Source organism: Notamacropus eugenii, chromosome 2 (assembly GCF_028372415.1).
Source record: "Notamacropus eugenii isolate mMacEug1 chromosome 2, mMacEug1.pri_v2, whole genome shotgun sequence".
Lineage (NCBI taxonomy): Eukaryota > Metazoa > Chordata > Mammalia > Diprotodontia > Macropodidae > Notamacropus > Notamacropus eugenii.
In genome coordinates this window covers 440148001-440169171 of record NC_092873.1, presented here as the reverse complement: position 1 = coordinate 440169171, position 21171 = coordinate 440148001, and the positions used below count along the sequence as shown (strand labels likewise).

Sequence of the window (21171 nt, the reverse complement as noted above, 5' to 3'; positions counted from 1 at the left end):
ATTAAAACTCTAAAATGAAATGAAAGTTAAATGATGATGGGGCTATTATAACCCTCTAATTCATTATATTTCAAGTTACCTATTATAATTTGGCTTCATAGATGAAACTGTAATACAAAACAATTTTAAAGAATTTAGAATTTGCTTTCCTGGCTCTGTGTGAAAAAATAGGCTTTCTTCTTTCTTCTTCAGGTTTTAGGCAGAGCAAAGAAATTAAAGAATAAGGAGGCCAATGGACAGAGCCAAAAACAGTGTCAGACTTTCTTAAAGAGATGCAACAGAGTGTATAGATAGTCACTATAGTATCTTATTTATCTATCTGAAATATCCTAATCAAATCAAAGGACTAATTCTTTTTGATAGCTGCTATTTCTACTACTATAAGAAGGGACAAGCAAGAAACCTGAGTAACGTACATGCAGAGGTAAAGCTGTTTTTACGTCTAGGGAAAAACTATGCCCTTACCAACTAGCAGAAAAAAACTGAAGACTAGATGGTTGCAGGATGCATCACCATATAGCTAATGTTTACTTGTGTACATAAAGAATTTGACACCTAATACTATCAACAGTAATACTTACTGTGATCTCTGAGCCATAAGCAATTCATTTTTTGCAAACTCAAAGTCTTTGGGACCATCATTTGTAAGAACAGACCCACAAAATGATATTTTTCCTTTCTGTACTTCTACTGGATGATTAAATCTAAAATAATGATCTCCACCAAGAATGACACGATCACCCTTTGAAAAAGAAAGGCACATATTTACTAAATGAGATTACTCGAATGTTGGGGTAATGAAGACGAGGGAAAGTATCAACTTGGAAAATGAGGGAGGGAAATCATGTTCAACAATTTTAAAGTTTCTTAAAAATTTAACAGCAATGTTAACTTTTTCAGACACAACATTGATTTCAAACATTTTTTTAAATATACAGAAACTAATTTTTATATCAGCTAACTTACATGATGAAGAATTGTGGATTCTGAAATAAGTTTTCCATTTACATATGTTTTTGCATCTCCCAATGGAATAATACCAACTGTTCCACCACAATTTTCAATAATACTATTAAAATAAAAAACAAAATTAATCCAAGTTTAAGACACACAAAAGAGAAAATAAAATTGACTATTGTAATTAGCCTTCTCCTTGTGGAATTGAAGTTTATGTTTAAAACTTTAAACTTTCAAGTAACGTCATAATATACATTTGCATGAAGAAACTCTTTAAACATCATCTTTTCATATTAGAAATATTTTTAATCATGATAAGCAAGAAAAAATTAGATTCAGTTAAGAAGACTACACATAAGAAACAATTCTGTCATCAGCAAATTAGAAAACTGTAGGGCTTATGGCAGGACTCATTACTGATATTCCAAAACATTTTCACTAGGACCAAAATCTAGATCATTTTCAACATAAACATAAAAATTCAACAGAGAACTATACTTTCTTTTAGTTAATGCCTCTGCTATATATATTTTCAAAATAAACTAAGCTGCACAGTGCTGGCATGGAAGAGGAAAGGGTTGTGGTGATGGGAGAAGTTGAGATCGGTCAGGCCTAGAGACCCCTACCCTCACATGCACTGAGGAGATATGTACAAAAAGCAGATGAGGATGAAAATGACCCTGATGAAGATCAAAGAGAGATGAATGAGCAGGAAGATGAACTTGAAGATGACCCAAATGTGGTAAAAGACTATAAGAATCTGGAGAAAGTCATTCCATCTTTTCAGCATGACATTATCTTAAAAACAGGTCTGGATATTGCAAGAAATAAGTTTATTTTATTTAAAGGATATCTTTTCCTAGAATATCAAAGCAATATCCTTTGCAAAATATGCATGTATTAGCACTATTCATGTGTGTATGTTCGTCCTTCGTTGCCAAAGAAGACCATGCCATCAGAGAAATAATGACATGACTTGCACTTGACTTTGTCTGGAGTGAGGGAGGGCTGTGCAGGTCACCAGCCTCACTTCTCCTCCAGAGCCATTTGAATCCAGTGACCAGATATTCATCAGGATGACTACAGATGACTCAGGATGAGGCAACTGGGGTTAAGTGACTTGCCCAAGGTCACACAGCTAGTGAGTGTCAGGTGTCTGAGGTGAGATTTGAACTCAGGTCCTGACTCTTGCACTGGTACTCTATCCACTGCACTACCTAGCTGCCCCTACTATCCATGTATATGGAATAGTACTCTATAGCATGCGTAATAATACTGGGTAAAAAAAGAACAGTTGAAAACTGTCTCTGATGGAATAGCTCTCCTATCATATATCCTCAAAAGTCAGGTAGGCATTCCCAAGATAATAAAAGATGAAAAACAGGATAGCACGTATGTGTGCGTGTGTATGTATGCATGTGTGTGCGTGTGCAAACATATTAAACTATAACCATTTCACAGATTTTTAAAATTAAAACGAAAGTCTCAACAGTTAAAATAATTTTTTTAAAGATATTGTTTTTGTGAAATAACATACCAGTGATCATCAGCAATTAGCACCCCTGATAACTGAATATCATGACCTGAATTTGGTTTGTACTTCCCAACCGTAGTTTTTCCTTCTTTTAGCATATAGAGTAGCATCTCTGATAGCTGTGGATCTTCATTGAGATTGACAAGGTTTGGTAAACGGTTATCCATTTTGAATGTAATTCCTGCTTTCTAGGTAAATTCATTAAAAATGAATTTAATTAGATGAACAATGTTTCCACTTTTTTAAAATGAAAATTTTATCTTTTGAGCTGCAATCACATGTCCCCAACTGCCTATAAGACATCTCAAACTCCACAAGTTCAAGGTGGAACTCATCATCTTTCCCCCAAAACCCACCTTTACCCCAAACTTCTCTATTTGTATCAGAGGCACCATTACATTTCCCTGACCAATAGCCAATCACTTGCCATTTTATTTTTCATTCCTTCCTCCATAGCATCTCTCAAATACATGCCCTTTTCTTCATCACACAACCACCATCTTAGTTCAGGCCTTCATAATCCCTTGCCTGTACTATTTCACTGATCTCCGAACTGGCCTTTCTGCTTCTAGTCTCTCTGCACTCTAGTCCACCCTCCACACAGCTGCCAAAATGATTTCCTAAAGTAATGCCTGGTCCATGTCACTACTCTACTCAATATTCTCCATTAGCTCCCCGTTGCCACTCCTATTTTGTTTTTAAAGCCCTAATCTTGGCATATATTACTCCCCTTTCCATACTCTATGGCTTAACCAGACTGACCTTCTTGCTGTTCCTCATACATGATTCTCTGTCTCCAATCTCAGCACCTCTGCACCCATACCTGCAATATACTCCCATTTTGTCTTTGCCTTTCAGAATCTCATTTCCTTCAAAAGTCTATTCAAGAATCTACCTCTACAGGAAGCAGCTGCTGGTGCCCCGGCCCCTATGTTTACTTTGTGTATACTTATTTATATACATGTTATCTCTCCTGATAGTCCTTGCCCTCAAAGCAAGGGTCATTTCATTTTTAAACTTTGCATTCCATGCACAGTTTCTGGTATACTGTATGCACTTTAAAATGTTTGTTAATTAAGAAACATGAGTACTAACATTCTGCATGAAACTTCAAAATAGAATAAAAGCACAATCTATACACTTCTCCCCTTTACTTCTCCATTACACTCTCCCCCATTACTCTTAAAGGCATCGTCATTACCCTAGTTACCCATTTTAAAGAACCTTAAGTGATTTTTGACTCCTTTTTCTCCTACCACTACACTAACCCCTAACTCCTATGCTCGACACACCAAGACTTGTCAGTTCTTCCTTTCTAACATCTCTTACATACATTCCTCCTCTCTTATTCCCACTGCCACTACCCTAGTTCACATGGTCATTTCATGCCTAGACAATACTAATAGCCACCTGACTGGCTGGCCTTCCAGCTTTCAATCTCTCACCCCTCTAAAACCATCTTGTAAACTTCTGACTGGTTAATTTTCCTAATCCACAGCTCTCAGATAGTCTTGATCCCCTTGCAACTCACAAACCTTCAATGTCTACAGAGTAAGTCCAAAATCTTTAGCTCACTATTTAAAGTGGGATTTAATGTTTAAGTGTTTAAATAGTTTGGCTCCCATCTCTACCTTTCCAATTTTATCTCCTACTACTGCCCAACATGAACCCCCAGCCAAAGTATCTACCAACCAAAAGGCTATATACCTTTTTCCCCTTTTCAAGTATTCTCAGTCTCTTACCAAAATTTGGTTAGGATTTTAAGGCCCAGCTCAAATCCCACTTCCTCCATGATTCTTTCTGGGGGCAAGGGGGAGATAACATTAAATAGAATTGATCTCTCCCTCCTCAAAACTCATGAAGTATTTGTTTGAGCTACTTATTTTATAGCTAGATTTGTTACCTTTTATTAGTTATTTTTATGTGACTGTGCCTTGTTCTGACAACTAATTTATATACTCTTGGAGAGCACTGGCTAGAGGCTTATCATCCTTTCTATCTCCATAGCAACTATTTCTTGTCTTAGAATAAAGTAATACCTGCAGTTCCTTCGTTTCTTGAAGCTTTCTTTTTTCTGCTTGTTCAAGTTTTTCTCTCCATGCCCTTTTCAGAAAGAAACTAATTAACTGAGTTCCATATTACAACACATAACAAAGAACATCCTGACAATAAGGGGTGCTAAACACTTGAATAAACTACCAGGAAACTTGGGGCATTTTTTATTCTGTAAGTATTTCAAAGTAGAACAGATTAAGCCCAATTTTTTTTGAAAACAGGGGAAGGTACTTGGTGCCAGGGAAAACTCTCTACTAGTCCTAAGATTCCTAACAGTAAATAGGCTTAAAGTTTAAGATGATTACTCCACCTTTGCATTTCTGCTATTTCCTTTTCTTGCTGATGAAGTTTCATTCTTAAGGAAGTTATTTCTTGCTGACAGCGTCTGTATCGTTCAGGATCAATATTCCGAGTGTTTCGCTGAGTGGCTTTCAGCTTTTCAATTTCTGCTTTTAGTTCTAAATATTTTTCCCAAAAGAAACATGCAAACATGATTAATATATGGCATACATGAAGGTGTAATTCTTCATTTGTACTTTTAAATCATTTTTATACTTAGAGCACTCTTGACTTAGAAAAAAAATTTCATCTTATTTTATCTTAATTTTTAATGACATAAATATATATATAGAATGAACTTTTAAGTGTTTCAATATTAACAAAAAGAAGTCTGTCCCTTCCCTAGGTGACAAATCAAAGAAACAAGATAGTATACGATGGCTGTAAAAAAGAAAGTGAATTACAAATATTTTAAACATCTATGTACAAAGAATGTATTTTACAAAATACCTCCAGGCAAGTATCTCACTTACTCCACAGAAATGTTTTCTTAAACATTTGCTGAGAAATCCAAATAATTATGAATATTCAAGTTCTTAACTCATCTCTGATAATTGTTTCTAAAATGGCAATTCAAGAAAATAATTTATGATAATTACCTTTTTGTCTAGAAATATTTCTCTAGAGATTTTCAAGATCTAAAAGATTTATTTTAATGAGGACAAACATTTGTCCTCATTTCATAAAGCACAGAGGTACTTAGGTAGGGAAGGTCTGTGTTGTGGAATAAGAAGTCTATGATTCTTTGCTTTTCCCTAGACCAACTTGGGCATGAAACTGCAGGCAGTGAGAGCAGGAGACTGGGACATGGGGAAGATGATGGATCTATGTACAACATAAATAATGATCCCATTTCCAAAAAGGATTATTCAACAAGTAAAGGCTTTGTTATTTGTAGAATACATGGCAATAAATGAACAAGAATTAGTAAGTTATTAGAAGAAACTAGTCAATTAGTCAATGATAAAAATGCAAATCTAAGTTGTCTCTAAACCATTTACCTAAGCAAGGTAAAGTTGAAACGAAGAACCCAGGGATAGCAATAGTGAAAAGGAGTCCAAGAAGGACTGCCAAGGTGTGGCAGTGGGCAAGAATGGGAATTTTTGTAGTCTGGAACACAGAAGAAAGTTGGGAGTTCCTTGAAAATGACAGGTAAATGGATTAAAAGTCCCAGTATTTTCTTACTGGACAACTCTTGAACTCCTTTTCACTACTGCCATCCTTGGATTTTTCATTCCTACATTGCCTTGCTTAGATTCCTTATTCTTTCTCTGTCTCCCTACCTTCACCATTCTCCCTCTATCCCAATGGAATAATATTAAACCAGGAACTAATAAAAAAGTCATGGACATTTTGATAATATACCAACTCTAGTTTTTAAGTCATAAACAACTAGGTAAATACGTTGATAGAAAAATGTTATTCACCTCTAATTAACTTGGCATTCACATCTTCATTTACTTTGGCAATGTTGATTATCAGACCAGCTTGCTTAGCATACCGAAGTGTGCTTAATGTTTCTTCTATATTACTATCAGCAGGGCTAATTGTAGCAATCATTGCAGTTTTTGAATTTCCACCTAAGCTTTCTTTTAAAAGCCTTTAAGAAAAAAAATCATCATCTTTACTCTAACAAGAACTTAGTAGAAGCTAATTTTCTAATATCACAAAATTAAACTAATACAGCATATACTTTATCACAGATTAAATGCCATTTTAAGGGATTTGAGAATACGTAATTTATGTAAGTTATTTTCTCAGCCAATTTTTAATTTTTGCCACAAAGAAGTATTTTAAGGAAAATTTTTAAAAGAAGATTAATTAGCATCTACTTGATTATTATATGTCCTGGTGAGAGGAAGACTAAAGCCATGTAATAAGCAAGTCATCCTGATTCATTCCAGCTCTTACTTATCAGTTTATAAATGATATCCCCATTAGCTAAAAGTGCCTGACTTCTGCTGGGCAAGAATTTATGTATTGCCTCCTATTTTTTGACCCCTTACATAGATGAAAGGTTTTTTCCTTTTTTGAATTGTACTTTTAAGAAATATAAGGAAAAGACAGTTTCCTATAGATTTAAACATTGTACATGTTTAAATTTCACATTATTAATTCCTTTTAAGATATCAATCATATGACAGATGTAAAATAATCACTCATATGATCTGATTGAATAAAATGATATTACAATGCATTAAATTATATATTCTTAGATTAAACATGTTAACTAACCTAATTAGCAATGTGAAGCTGACTCCCACTTGAGGGACTCTGTAAGGTTAAAAAATGTGAATTTCTTATACAACAGCTGATAAAAAACAAATTTTTGAAAAAATTATATTAAATGAACTAACCAATTGAAACTTCATTTACATTCCAGGAAAGAAGTCAGCTTTGCAAGAAAAAATTGTTAGAATTAACAATGAAAGGGCCTGAGATTCCCTAGCAGTATAGATGACATTAAATTTGCTTTTACTGAAAATTTTCTAAGCCAAAAAATTTCAACATATCTAACAAATGAAACATCTTACAAATCAGAGACTTTCAGAGTGGAAAGGGATCTCAGAGGCCACCTAGTATCCAACATGTACCTACCAAGAATTCCCTCTACAATATAATCAACAAATAGTCATCTAGCCTTTGCTGAGAGACTTCCAGTGAGAGGGAACCTGTTACTCTGGAAGTAGGTCTTTTCCCCTTTGTGTAGATCTTATCAGAAAGATTTTCTTTACATCAATTCTAGAATGGCCTCTACCTAAAATTTCCTTTCAACGATCTTAATTTTGCCCTCTGGCACCAAACTCAACACATTTACTCTCCTCCCTGTGAAAGCCCTTCAAACACTTAAAGGCAGCTTTCATGAGCTACCTAAGTTATCTCTTCTCCAGGAAAATAGTCCCACTTTCTCCAGTTTCCTATGGCACAATCTTTCAGCTCTACACCATGCTCTATCGTTTATCTAAAATGTAGTACCTAGAACCAAACGTAAAACTCTACATATGGTCTGAACATAACAATATAAAAGTATTATCATATCTCTAATACAGGATTCAAAATACTCAAATGGATCAATGATCATAATGACTCAGACATTCCCTCCTATGATAAACATCACAACCTACCCATTCCTGACCATCCTGTATAACTCTTGTCCACCGGTTCCTATAAAGTCATCATTAAAAAAACAACCACCTAACATGCTGAAGGCCCTTCCCCATTTTTCTAGACATTGCAGGGGCACTAACAGAATACTCCAGCTGTACCAGTCAGCCCTCACTTTCACCATGGCCCTCTTCTCTTCCTATAAAAAAATTCCTTGATAACATATTTTACTTCTATTCTTTTTTCAAAATTCCTCATTAGTTAACATATTACAGCCTGCTCATGCCCACCATGTATTTTCCCGTTGCCCTTGGGGAGACATTTATTTTTAATTCTTCAAAGACTGTTGAATTCCACCATCTTCCTTCTATATAACAAGAATGATTGAACTTTTAATAGAAATCTTAAAAGATGGGCCTTTGTTTTCATGAAAAGCATGGCATTGGAAGTCCTAGTCACTATGCTTGGTTTTTTTTTAAATGCATTCTAAGACTGCCTGAGCTGTCATACTACAACAGAACACATATTAAAATTACAGTCCACCAAAAGCCCCAGATAATTTTCAAATGGACTTATTCCTCACTATACTTCCTCCATCCTAAATCAGTGAAGTTGATTTATCAAATCCAAGCACTTATCCCTATTATTCAATTGAATCCATTGATCTAGACCAGTTATGTTGTGCACGTCTGATCTGGATGGTCAGGATCTTTTAAAAATAAATTCTAACTCTGTTATCTAATGTTATATCCTCCCAGCTTTGCGTGATCTTTGAGCAAGCCATCTATTCAGGTGTCTGATAAAAGTGCTAAAAGGCAGAGACCAAGGTCAAACACAGATCCCTAGGGTTCTCCACTAGAGACTTCTTAACATGATGACACCTAACCATTAACAATTACTTTCTGGTTCCAGGCAACCAGTTGAAATTATGTACCTACACTATTATCTAGCCAACATTACTCCATCTTTTCATCATTTTGCTCTATTCTTTTCCAGTCTAAAGTTCATTTCTCTTGTTTGAGAAAACAAAAGGAAAATGAGATCTCAGGGGCTCTGCCTTCTATCTATAAGTTACCATCCCACTCACCCTGAATATGAATGTCATCCTTTCTTTGAGTCTCCTTTTACCATAATACAGTAAAAACCACATCAATGAAATCCCACATTTTTGTGGTTATAGCTTTCATCCCCAGCTTCATCTCATTCTAGCATTCCTGATGCTATTCTAATAGGAACCGGCCACATTTATGTATTCATCCTTGTTACTTGTCTTTGCTTCTAGATTCCACACATGTCTTTCTAAAAATTAAGTTAGTTGATAAATTCTCTGTATATCTACCCAGTATCTTTAGATATTTCTCCCTTATTCTCCCTACTAGGATTGCTTATCTTTGTATATGTAGAATATCATCTCATTCCTCCTGGACCAATTTCCCCATAAAGTTTTAGCCCATGGGACACTGTGCTTTGTCTGAACACTTTGAAATCTGTTCTCCTAAAAGCTAGAATCCATTTCAGACTATACACCTTGCTTTTTCTCTCTCACTATCACAAATTCTAAGGTGGACTAATCCCCCTCTCACTTCCCCCAAGGTTCTCATCATTTCTATCCTGGCAACAAGTTGATGAGAATCAGACCTGGGATAGCAGAACATTTTTTTCTTTCATTGATGTGTAATGAATATTATCTCTTTCAGTATGCTTCAAAATCCATGAAAGTCAGGTTATTCCCCATAGGCTTCCAGGCTCCACTATAAAGCATCAATTGCAAAGCCACATCTCTGTAAAGCAGATAAACAGCCCTGCTTCCAAGTGCTTAGGGAATAGTCTAAATACTGTATATCTGAACTAAGAGATAGACATATATTAATAATCACTGTGACAGCACATGTACTGCATAAAATCTTACAGGTGAAGAAAATAAGATTTTAAAAGGTAATTTACAGAATATGAAGAGCTATCATGAGAATATACACATTATTTCCCCCCTCAGTCAATGAGTTATTTTATATAATAAGAATTTGTACTTCAAAATATACTCACCAAGTAAGAACAGATTCACGATAAGGAATAAAAACTCTTTTTCGGTTTGTTTGCTCAGAGAGAGCAGAAATAACTTTTCCCAAAGTCAAGAGTGACTTGTTAATACTCACACCTTCCTGAATTAAAAAAGAGCAGAAAAAAGTAACTGACATGTCACCTCATCTGGGTCCTTAAAATAAAAATAAATTTTCTAAATTGGTTAACTAAATAAAAAAAATAAAATAAAATTCTCTTCTACTATATAACTATCACCTCAGCTATGCTTCAAAAGTTTACAAGGACATTACTTTGAAAAAGCAATTATTTAATTAAAAACAACTTAAGACCACAGCCCACATCATACCATAGGAGTATATTCCCATAAACTGCAAATTAAAATGATTGCCATTTGAAAATCTTGTGGTCTCCTCCAAATGCAACATTCTTTAACATAAGTTTCATCAAAATGTAACATGGAGAACACTTACCTTTAGCCGCTCCCCACTAGTCTGAGTTGCCGAGCAGCGCTCACTGCCCGCCAGATCAATTAGATTTATGCGACTAATGATCCTGTGATCGTGTTCTTCCTCTTCCACAAATTCTGTCTGTAGTAAAAAGATAGTAAAAAGCAGTGCTCTAAAATCAGATTCAGTTATCCTAAGGCATAAAAATCTTCAAAAGGAAAACAATTATACAACATTGCTAAATTTTTATTTTCAAAATTATTCATTCCTATTTTTTGTGATGTGGCACTTTTATCATGTAATAAAACATTCACACTCTCTTCATAAAACAAAATATAGAATTGAGTTTTATAGGTGAAAGAAAAAACAATGGAAGAAGAAGAATGCATTCATTGTTTTCAAAAGTATTACAAACTGTTAGCTATATTGACAGAATGACCCTCTTGATCATATCCTACTAACTCTACCTTCTTTATGTTATTCACTGTGTTATATGGAGAAAAACATAAGCTTCAATTTCACCGTAGATACATATGCAAACCAACACCAAAAAGTACCTTTGTTTGGGTCATCACCAATGTAAAAACTGAATGTGAACGGGAACTTTTGTCATTCATACCAGTCGCAGCAGTTGCTCTTTGCTTATTTCCCAATTCAAGCCAGCTCTAATTAAAAAATTAAATTTAAATTACATTTATAAAGGAAGAAGGAAAGCAAAATGACAGACTAAAGGTAAGGTCAGTCTCATGGCACAGTGGAGAGACTACAACTTTCAAAATTAGAAGACCTAGGTTTGAATCCCTCTACTACCCAGATATGTGACCATAGGCCAGTCTCATAATCTCTCAGAGCCTGTTTCCTTCTCTTTAAGTGGAAATAATACTTGTACTACCTTTCTCTGAGAGCTGTTGTAAAGACAGTCTTTTACAACCTTTAAAGAGCTTTCAAGTAAGTGAGTTATTAGCAGAATTAAGATATTTTAATCAGTTTTTAATCTCTTTTTCCTCTCAAATTTCAACTGGATAATATGCCTTAAAAAAATTCTAGTTTTCTAGTTTGATATAAAAGTTGTATTTTTTAATATGAGGAGTAAGATAATTCTATCTACAAAACAAAGATAATCTACCAAAAAATAATCACAAAATTGGCCTGTTCTACATGCCAGTTGTAGTTAAGGAAAAAAAGTACATAGCAACAACATTTTTATAAGCAATAATCATCTTTGCAAATGAAAGTTTTTAATAAAACAGACATTAGATCTTACCTGGACATCAGAGTAAGAACTCACAACATTCCTATTTTTTTTAAAAAACATAAAGGAAAAACAGATCTCACTAAAGATTAATTCAAATTATTCTTTTCATAAAACATGAAAACATATTTCAAATATATTATAGCTATCTTCAAACATATGACTACAATAATTCAGATTCTTTATTTGATGTCATTTCCTATTTGGCAGGAACACATCATTTGTATATGACAGGAAATAAAGTGATAATGCAATGTGAGAGAAAATGAATATTCACTTAGTATAATGAAGAAACAACACTATACTATCCAATTCTATAACTGTAAAGCTAAAATTCTGTGTATATGCTTATCTTATTTCAGAACAATTCTAAATTTGTCAGTTGTTCTAATTTCTTAAAAGGTAATTTTGCTTTCCTCAAAGAAGCACAGGGTCAAAGGGTCAAAGATCATTTAATTTAGCTCAGACCCTTTTCCCCACATCTCCTGGCCATAGTGACACAAGATCCTCAGAAGAAGTAATAAGAGTTTGGAAGGGGGAAAAGAAGCTAGGAAAATTGATTAATCAGAAGAAATTTAATGAGTGCTAACTGTAAGAATCTCTATGCTAGGTACTATGAAGGATACAAAAAGACAGAATTACATGGTCATTACCCTTGAGAATTTTTATGATATAGCTTACAAGGGAAGGAAGTACTATAAGGATAAGCATAGGTGGTGTGCAAAAGGAATGGTGGGCCAGGGTTTCTGAGCTGGGTAAGTAGTTAGGAACTTAGAGCTTAGTGTCCTTAGGATAAGCATTTCAAATTCCACATGAGTAAAACCCGCTTCTTCTGTACCATTTCTGCCAAAAGTGCACATTTACCCAATCTTTCATGTTAGGAACCTTGGTGTTATCTTTAATTCTTCCTTCCTATATTAATCCTACATTAAATTGTATGTTTCATGACAGCAGAGACTCCCATCATCTAATTTTCTGAATATATTCTTCCAGCACAAAGTTCAATGCTATTCACAGTGAAGATGTTAAACAAATATCTACTGAATTAAGGTGGACAACATTTTCTCCAAAAAACTGCATCTACAGACATAGGACACTATTAAAAATATATTCAGTCCCATTTTTCCCTAATCCCATTCAAAACTTACACTGACAGAGCTTCTACGAAGGGTCCAGAAATTGGGTGCTCTCTTACTCTGAGCTGGTAAAAATTGTTAGCATTAGTTAAGTCACATAAATTATGTAAAACACAACTTAAAAGCATCATTTTTCACCTACTGAATTTAGAGCAAAAAAAAAAATCAGCCTTTTTTTTACTCAGGAATAAATAATAAAATGTTCTCAAAATTAACAATTTGCAAAGCAGAAGGACGACTGTCGAAATTCTAACAGATTTTTTTAGAATATGTGAAATTCAGTAAATATGTAAGACTTAATTTTTATTTTAAGCAAAAGTATTTGTGCATTTCCAAAAAACAGTAAATTGATAAGTTTAGAAGTAGCTACTACACAACTTTGCACAGGAACATAAAAACTAGTAAGAACTCTGGAATAAAAGAATTTAGGCAATTTCACTATACTACTACATATTATGCCCCCCTAACTCCAGAGTTTGAATGTGATGCATTCTAAAGTCGGTCCACAATCAATATAAGAAAACAGAAAAGTAAAACCATATTAATGATGTTTAGAAATGAAATACTGAAGAGAAAAAGGAGTATGCATTTTGCATTCATTGTCAGAAACAGCATATCAGTTGGTTTTGCTAAATTTTGTTTTCTTTTCTTTATCTTTATTAGAGGGTAAAAGGAAATGAATTTGGAAATACTGTGATAGGTCAACAAAAAGTATCAATTAAAAGACAAAGAAAACAGAAAATTAACTGCTTAACGAAAAACTATTACATATGTGTACACACACACACAAACACATTTATTTATATACCCACATACATTCAATGTGTTTTTATGCCACAGCATAAGTGGACAAATATATTAACTTCTGAGGAATTCAATTTCTTCATCTGTGAAATAAGGATCTTCTGTGGTCCCTTCCAGCTTTTAGATTATATCATTTTTATGTAAGAGAGAATATGCACTTATATTAAAAGAGAATTTTAAATGAAAAGCATATCCACAAGACAAATAGTGGACCACCTTAAAAATATACCAGCAATATTTTTAGTGTTTTTTAAGTTGTGCATTAGTTATATATCAGTTAAAAGCTCAGCAGTTTTTTTTTAACCTAGCACTGGATTAAAGTTAAAATGAACAAGTGATTTAATTTTTATTGTTAATCAATGCCATTATTGCTTAATAACTGTTCAAAGAACAAGATAGTAACTGTAGCTCACATACATTGCTCCACTGATAGCATCTTCAAAAACTGAAACTATGTATTCACATATCATAAATTTAAAACAAGCAAGCAAAATAGAATTTTGAAATCTTACAGGTTGCTTCTTCTGTCCATTTTCAGCTTTACAAACAAGGAGATCATGAATTTTTTCATTGTAGATTTCAAAGAAACTCATTTCAAGGTGATAGGAGACCTAGTACAAATAGAAACAAGTAAAACGCAAATACAACCTTAAAGATAGATCCTTAAATTCCATTTATGGGCTAGCATGTATTAATATGTATCTATTGCATCCAGAGTACTATAGAGAATACAAAGTATAATATATAGCCCTTTTCCTGGAGAAGCACCAGCAATGTGCAGGGCATTATGCAAGATGCTAGAAGAGTCAACTGGAAAGCGGAGATAAGAGACGTAAAGCACTGGTAACAAGAAAAAGCAGTATATGATTAAGGGGAAAAATAAGTTGTCGAGTCAACAAGGGAAATAGGATAGTCACAAAAGGAAAAGATCATTGTAGTCCAGAGTATTCTGAGAAAGCCTTGGAGGAGGAACCTGAGCCCTGGGTCAGTGAGTAGCAAGAAAGGTAGTTCAAGGGACCGGTGGCAGCAGCACAAAGGAAATCCCAGGGACAATAGTAAGCATGATATGCTTGTGAGATACCAAGATGATCAGCCTTGTCAAGGGAGAGGGAACAATGGAAGAGAAGGGCATTTGATAAAGAAGATATAGGGCTACAGCAGGGATGACTGTGAATTCCAGGCAAAGGACTTCAAGCAGAGCTTTGTTAGTATAGCACAGGAGTTAGTATAGTCTCAAGGCCACATGTAGCCCTCTAGGTCCTCAAGTGTGGCTCTTTGATGAAATCCAAACCACAGAACAAATCTGGAATAGGATTAGTCCTCCCAGGTGTACAAGGGGTTAATATTAAGAAAGCTTTAGGATAAGATAGGTGGGAAGAAGTATGGTTAGTGGGAAGCACATCAGACCAAGATAATAAGTAGTCACAGCATACATTAAATGAATGAAGACAAACCTTTGCAGAGAAAATTAAATTCTAAAACAATCCAAAAGGTTTTCATGTCAGTTAAGCAATGTTCACTAATTTATCAAAAGTCCAACTTTTGAAAAGAAGCTGGAACTTGAAGTCATAATACTAGGAATTTGGTTTGAACAAATACTGACTGAGATAAAGGAGAAAAGTGGAAGAGAAGACAAAATGCCCTGTAAATAAAGTATGGGGTGAGGGATGGAGGGGTGGTAAAGGAAGGTGTGTAAGAAAGGGTTCGAGGGCTTCCCTGAAGGAGTGATTTCCATGTCCAAAGATGGATAGTTATTAATGGTTAATAATGCAAACACAGAAGAAAAAAGATCATTAAAAACAACTGGAAGGCAAGACATAAGAAGAATGGGAGATAGAGCTTATTGGTGTTTGTGGTGAATATCTAATAGTATATGAAATTCCTAGCAATATTCATCCACCAAGTGGGATTGTATTTTAGAAAGATTAACTGGCTGTGAAATGCAGGATGGCTTAGAAAAAAAATGGTGGCAGAGAGACAGGAGGCTACTACAGCAATAAAGATAAGAGATAGTGAAGGCTTTGTCTTCGTTGGCAGCAACAGAACTGGATGGGAAGGAAATAACTCAAAAGACATTTCAAGGGAAAACTACCAGAGGATGGTAACTCTTAAAATTAAAAAGTCAAAGATGAATTTGACTACCTGGAAGAACTTTGAGATCAATGATAGTAAGAGAGAAGTTAGGACAGGGAATTGTTTATTTGGTTTTTTTGGAGAGGGGATGGGAATACCAAATTTAGGATCTTCTGGTGATGATAGGACATTCAAGTAGAACAGAAATGGCCAATCAACAGGTGACAATATGGTTTAGGGGGGAGGTTATAAGTAAAGGCACAGATTTGTCCGCTATCCACATACATGTGATGGTTAAAATTTTAAGAATACATTAGTTAGTTTTTTTTTTTTAACACAGTAATTATAATAGTGTAAATGTAAAGAATGATGACATATCAAAAAATCAGAAGTAAATGTAACAAAATTATAAAGCTCAAGTAAGACTTGAATAGAGAAATATGAAAAGACCACCCCTGTTGGATGGCAGTGGGAGGTTCACAGGTTTTGCACATTACATGTTTTTGGACTTTTTAAAATATATAAATCTGTTGCACTGACTTTTTTCCTCTCCTAAAAATACTATTTGTCATATAAGATGACTTTGGGGCAGGGAGGCGAGGGGGAGGAGGGAAAGGCCAGGAGGAATACATGGAATACTATGGTGATGTAAGAAACAGGAGACATTAGTGAAACTTATTTTTAAAAATAATATATTAGTTTTTCAAGGGAGAGGCTATAATGTGAAAAGAGTCAAAGACTGAGCCTTGGAAAATCACTAGAGCTAGGAGCAGGAGAAAGAATGTGTACCAAGTCAGGAAAAATTTGGAAAACATCATAAGATACTAGAAAGTGACCAAAGTGGTAAGAGAAGAATCAGAATAGTTTAGAACACTCGGGGAAGAAAAGGAGAATAGGCAAGTGAAATTAAAATTGAGAAAAGACAACTGGATTTGGTTATTAGGCTAAAGATAGAAATAGACCTGAAGCATAATATATCTATATGGAACCTGGGAAGAAAACAACCCTACTGTAATTGTTTAAAAACTAATTGGATTATTTTTTATCTACTTATCAGTCTAGTTAAATCAGCCTTCTTCCTGTCTTCATACATGATACTTCCTGTCCCATTTTTTTTTATCATTGCACAGGCCCTTCAATGCCTCTAGAATATGCTACCCTTCTCATTCTTGCCTCGTAGAATTCCTAGTTTCCATCAAAACTCAGCTCCAAATCCCCCTCCTACAGGAGGCCTTCTGTGATCCTCTACCTCAGCGGCTAGTGACTCCCCAGCAAATGACACTGTATTCATTTTGTATACACTTATGTGTGTGCTGTTTCTTCCTGGCATTTTTCATTGTCATCTTTTTATCTTCAGGAGTCAGCACAATGCCTGCCACGTGGAAGCAGCTGAGAAATGCTTCACCTTGCTTTTGTTGTTCAGTCTTTTCAGTTATATCCTACTCTTCATGACCCTATTTGTGATTTCCTTGGCAAAGATACTAGAGTAGTTTGCCATTTCCTTCTCCAGCTCATTTATACATGAGGCAAACAGGGTTAAGTGACTTGCCCAGGGTCACACGGCTAGTAAGTGTCTAAGGCCATAATCTGAACTCCAGTTCTCCTGATTCCAGGTCCTGTGCTCTATCCACTATACCATCTAGCTGCCCAAATGTTTCACTCATCTGGTCCAATATGTTATACACTATATGTACCTCTCTGTGTGCGTGTATGCATGGATATGTGTACGTACATATATACATATATATACACATATAATATAAAAGAGACATATGTGTGCATGCATCTATATCCCTATTTGAAAAACAGATGAATAGATACATTTCAGTAAGAAGTTAATTTGATTTCTAAGCAGCAAACTTCCTAACAGTTTTTTAGTAAAAAAAAAAAAAAATGACACTAACACCACACATATAGGCAGCAAAAGGAAAGCTGGAGTTCTCAGGTAAATATTTCTGAGTTACAAAAAACTAGGTCATACAAAATATAAGTGATCCTTGAACAAAATCATACTTCTATTTAGTGGTTACTTTCTTTTGACCAGAAAAAAAAGCAATCACTTGCTGATAAGTAAGGTCTATATAAATGCCATTTCCTCCCTGTTTGATTCGAGTTAAGTTCCCTGAATGTACAGGCAAACGAGTTCTACCCTATCATCATATTTATGGGGTAACGTATATTAACAGCTGAGGCAATTAAGCTGAGTCCCATCACTAAAGAGATGACTCTTGCCTCGAAAATTAGAAGACAGGCAACAAGTGACTATCATGAGCAGTCCTGCATGGATAAATGCTGCTGGAAGATATATAAATTTCCAGACATCTTGGTAGTTTATGTGGAAGATCCTAATTTAATTATGGTATAGGAGGTACTGGGAGATCGTATATTTTTTCTGCTTTTGTACTTTCCCTACAAAATAGGATTTTCCTTATAAAGTTAAGATTAATTGTGCATTATATAGTTATATATTGAAAATAAAGAATACTCATATGTAATACCATTGGCTAAGAATTAATTTTAATTCTCAAGACATTATATTTGAAAGGTCATACATGTAAGTCAAAAGTATCGAACTCAGCCTCAAAAATCTTGAGTGTAGTCCAAGCCTGATCAAAATGCAAGTGGAAAATGTTTCACAAATTAAATACAATAAAAATAGGTGTTAATTTGCGACTTTCTTAGCCAGTATGCAGCACACAGGGATTCCATTTCTATTTGAGTTTGACACCACTGATCTAGGTAACTACCAAAATGAACACTAATATCATTTTTTAGTAGCTTATTCAAATTGCAGACATGGTCCTAGGGGCTTAGAGAGCATGCAGGGTAATGTATCTTACTTTATGTAGGTTTAGCTAAAAATAGATGTCACAAAAATATTTTTATTTTTTCATACAGAAGAAAGAGAATATGATCTTTAGTCACTTCTCTAGGTCTCTACTTGTCTATGAGGCAGTAGGTGGTTCAGTGGATACACCCCTAGGCCTGCAGTAAGGAAGACATCAATACCAGTCTGACAGACATATTTAGTAGCTATGTGACCCTGAGCAAGTTTTGTTTACTCAACTGTAAAATAGGGCTAATAACAGCACCTACTTCACAGAATTGTTGTGAAAATTAGATAATATTTGTAAAAGGCGCTTAGAACACTGTCTGGTACATAGGAGGCATTTATATAAATACTTATTCCCTTTTCCCTTTTCTTTCTCTTCCCAGCTATGGAGACCAAACACAGTGGCTCAGAGTAACTACAGGTCTTAATCATCATATATGTCCACAAATACCAGAAAAGCTGGAAAGAGAAGATAGATAAAAGATGACTTTATCATGTAAGTTAAGATTTTGAAATAAAATCTGTCTCCTTATAACATTTTAATTTACTACCTCAATTTCTTTTAATTGATAAACTTTCTAGTCCACTTTTCCAGAATAAGCATACAGTACACAAATACTCCAAGGTCATACCTCTTGTGTTTCTTTTTTGGCTACTTGAGAAAAGAGATCTTCACAAAATCTGGGAATTATCCCCTGTTCTTCACCAAATCCCATCATACTAGAAAGAAAACATTATAATAAGGAAAGACTATAACTTAAAAAGAAAACACTTTCTAGTTTCTTTGGCCATGGTAAATTAAAGTCACACATTATATTATCCTGACTATATCCTTAAAACGTTAAAAGCCATTAAAGGAAAAATGATGTCCAACAGGAATTTATTCTAGTATGAGTGTTAAGAATTCTATAGTAAGATATAGAGTACTCCCCATCCCCAACATGTGCCCTAACTCTGTGGCAATTCTGCCACAAGTTCTCTTACTTGCTTGCAATTTAAAGTTTAATAAATATATGACAATAAAACTCACGTATATGATTTCCCAGAGCCAGTCTGTCCATATGCAAAGAGACAAGTGTTGTATCCTTCGAAGGCACTTTCCAGGAGTGGAACTGCTAATGTCTCATAGACTGTCATCTGGCTTGCATAGTTAGAATGACATTTGTCAAAAGACCAGAATGAAAAGTCATAAACAAAATTATAAATTTGTTTCATGTCAGGATGTTGCACAGTTGTCTCCTGGCCATTCATGAAGACTACCTGGGACGCTTTTTCAGTTTTCTCTCTTTAAAAAAAAAAAAAAAAAAAGAGGCAAAAATGACAATTAATTAATTAATTAATGACAATTAATTCTTTTTGTCTGGTATAAAATCAAAACCTTATAATTATATGAAATATGACTTTCATAGGATAGCTTCTACTTTTGAAAATATAACTAAAAAAAGAATATAACTGAGTTTTACATGGGGAAAAAGACATGAAAATGTTTACCTATTATTTCCTTATGAGCCTAACATATACTGAATTCCTATCTATGGCAACTATTATATAGCAAAATGACAGTATTCTGTGTATATCTGTAAATCTCAATTTTTTCCAAAAAAATTCATGGATAATCTAGCAAACATAGTCTATTTAAATATGTATTGTCTTCTACTTTCAACGACGAACACTTAAATATTATCAAGAATATTATCAATTATCTATTATCAATATCTACTCCAAGGCCTTAAATTCCTTCACTGCTTTGTCAGCAATTTTTTCTACTGTCCTAATAAAATGCATTTTAATCAATATTTTAATTTGAAAAATGACCTTGTATAAATTATTGATCTATTCTATCTATTTGAGTTTATAAGTTTGTTGTTCTTGGTTTAATTAGTTTGCACCTTGAGCGTAACAGTTATCTGTTTCTTGGAAACAAAGAATAAAGGCAAAACTTGCTGTGATCTTTTTTTTTTTTTTAAAATAGATTTGTGATATCGTTAGCATAGGGAGTTGTCAATGAAGAGCCTTCCTTTACCAACGCAAATCAACACCTGAGCAATTTATAGTCTCAGTCCAGGGCACTGAGATTTGAGTGAATTGTCCAGCATTACACAGCTAGTAAGTGTTTGAAGTCAAATTTGAACTCCAATCTTCCTGACTACAGGCCTGGCACTCTAGTTACTATGCTACTTAGTTTTCCCTTTATAGTAATAGCGAAGTTTAAAAGAGGGGAGAGTTTGGGGAGAAAGTTAATGAGTTATTACAGGGATGGGGAACAAGGCCATGTGTGGCCTTCTAGGTTCTCAAGTGTAGTCCTTTGACTGAATCCAAACTATGTGAAATATTGGATTTGGATTCAGTGAAGGAGGCTGTAGGCTCCCCACCCCTAGTTTAAGACATGCTGGGCTTTGAGATGTCTACAGGACAGCCAGTTCAAGATGTTCAATAGGCAACTGGAGATTTAAGGACTCGAGTTCTTATCTGTAAAATGAGATGGGAGTGGCGCTAGATGGCATCTAAGATATCTTCTAAATATATGTTTATACTTACACATAGTAAACCTGAATTTAGCATTAGACTAGGTTCTACACTAGGTTAGTCTAGGTTCT

General features: G+C 34.5%; 1 protein-coding gene across 6 annotated transcripts in view; it reads right to left on the bottom strand.

The window, feature by feature from the left end:
- KIF14 (kinesin family member 14) overlaps nt 1–21171 on the bottom strand; it is a 64461-nt gene that overhangs the window by 36333 nt on the left and 6957 nt on the right. For all 6 annotated transcript variants that reach the window (XM_072648272.1, XM_072648270.1, XM_072648271.1 and 3 more), the window contains exons 4-17: nt 19605–19859; nt 19207–19294; nt 14181–14279; nt 12877–12929; nt 11741–11771; nt 11034–11141; nt 10501–10617; nt 10034–10149; nt 6313–6485; nt 4857–5004; nt 4531–4594; nt 2495–2679; nt 967–1069; nt 582–742 (exon numbers count right to left, since the gene is read on the bottom strand). In XM_072648272.1, coding sequence (XP_072504373.1) covers nt 582–742; nt 967–1069; nt 2495–2679; nt 4531–4594; nt 4857–5004; nt 6313–6485; nt 10034–10149; nt 10501–10617; nt 11034–11141; nt 11741–11771; nt 12877–12929; nt 14181–14279; nt 19207–19294; nt 19605–19859 — 1701 coding nt within the window. The remainder of the gene's footprint in view (nt 1–581; nt 743–966; nt 1070–2494; nt 2680–4530; nt 4595–4856; nt 5005–6312; nt 6486–10033; nt 10150–10500; nt 10618–11033; nt 11142–11740; nt 11772–12876; nt 12930–14180; nt 14280–19206; nt 19295–19604; nt 19860–21171) is intronic.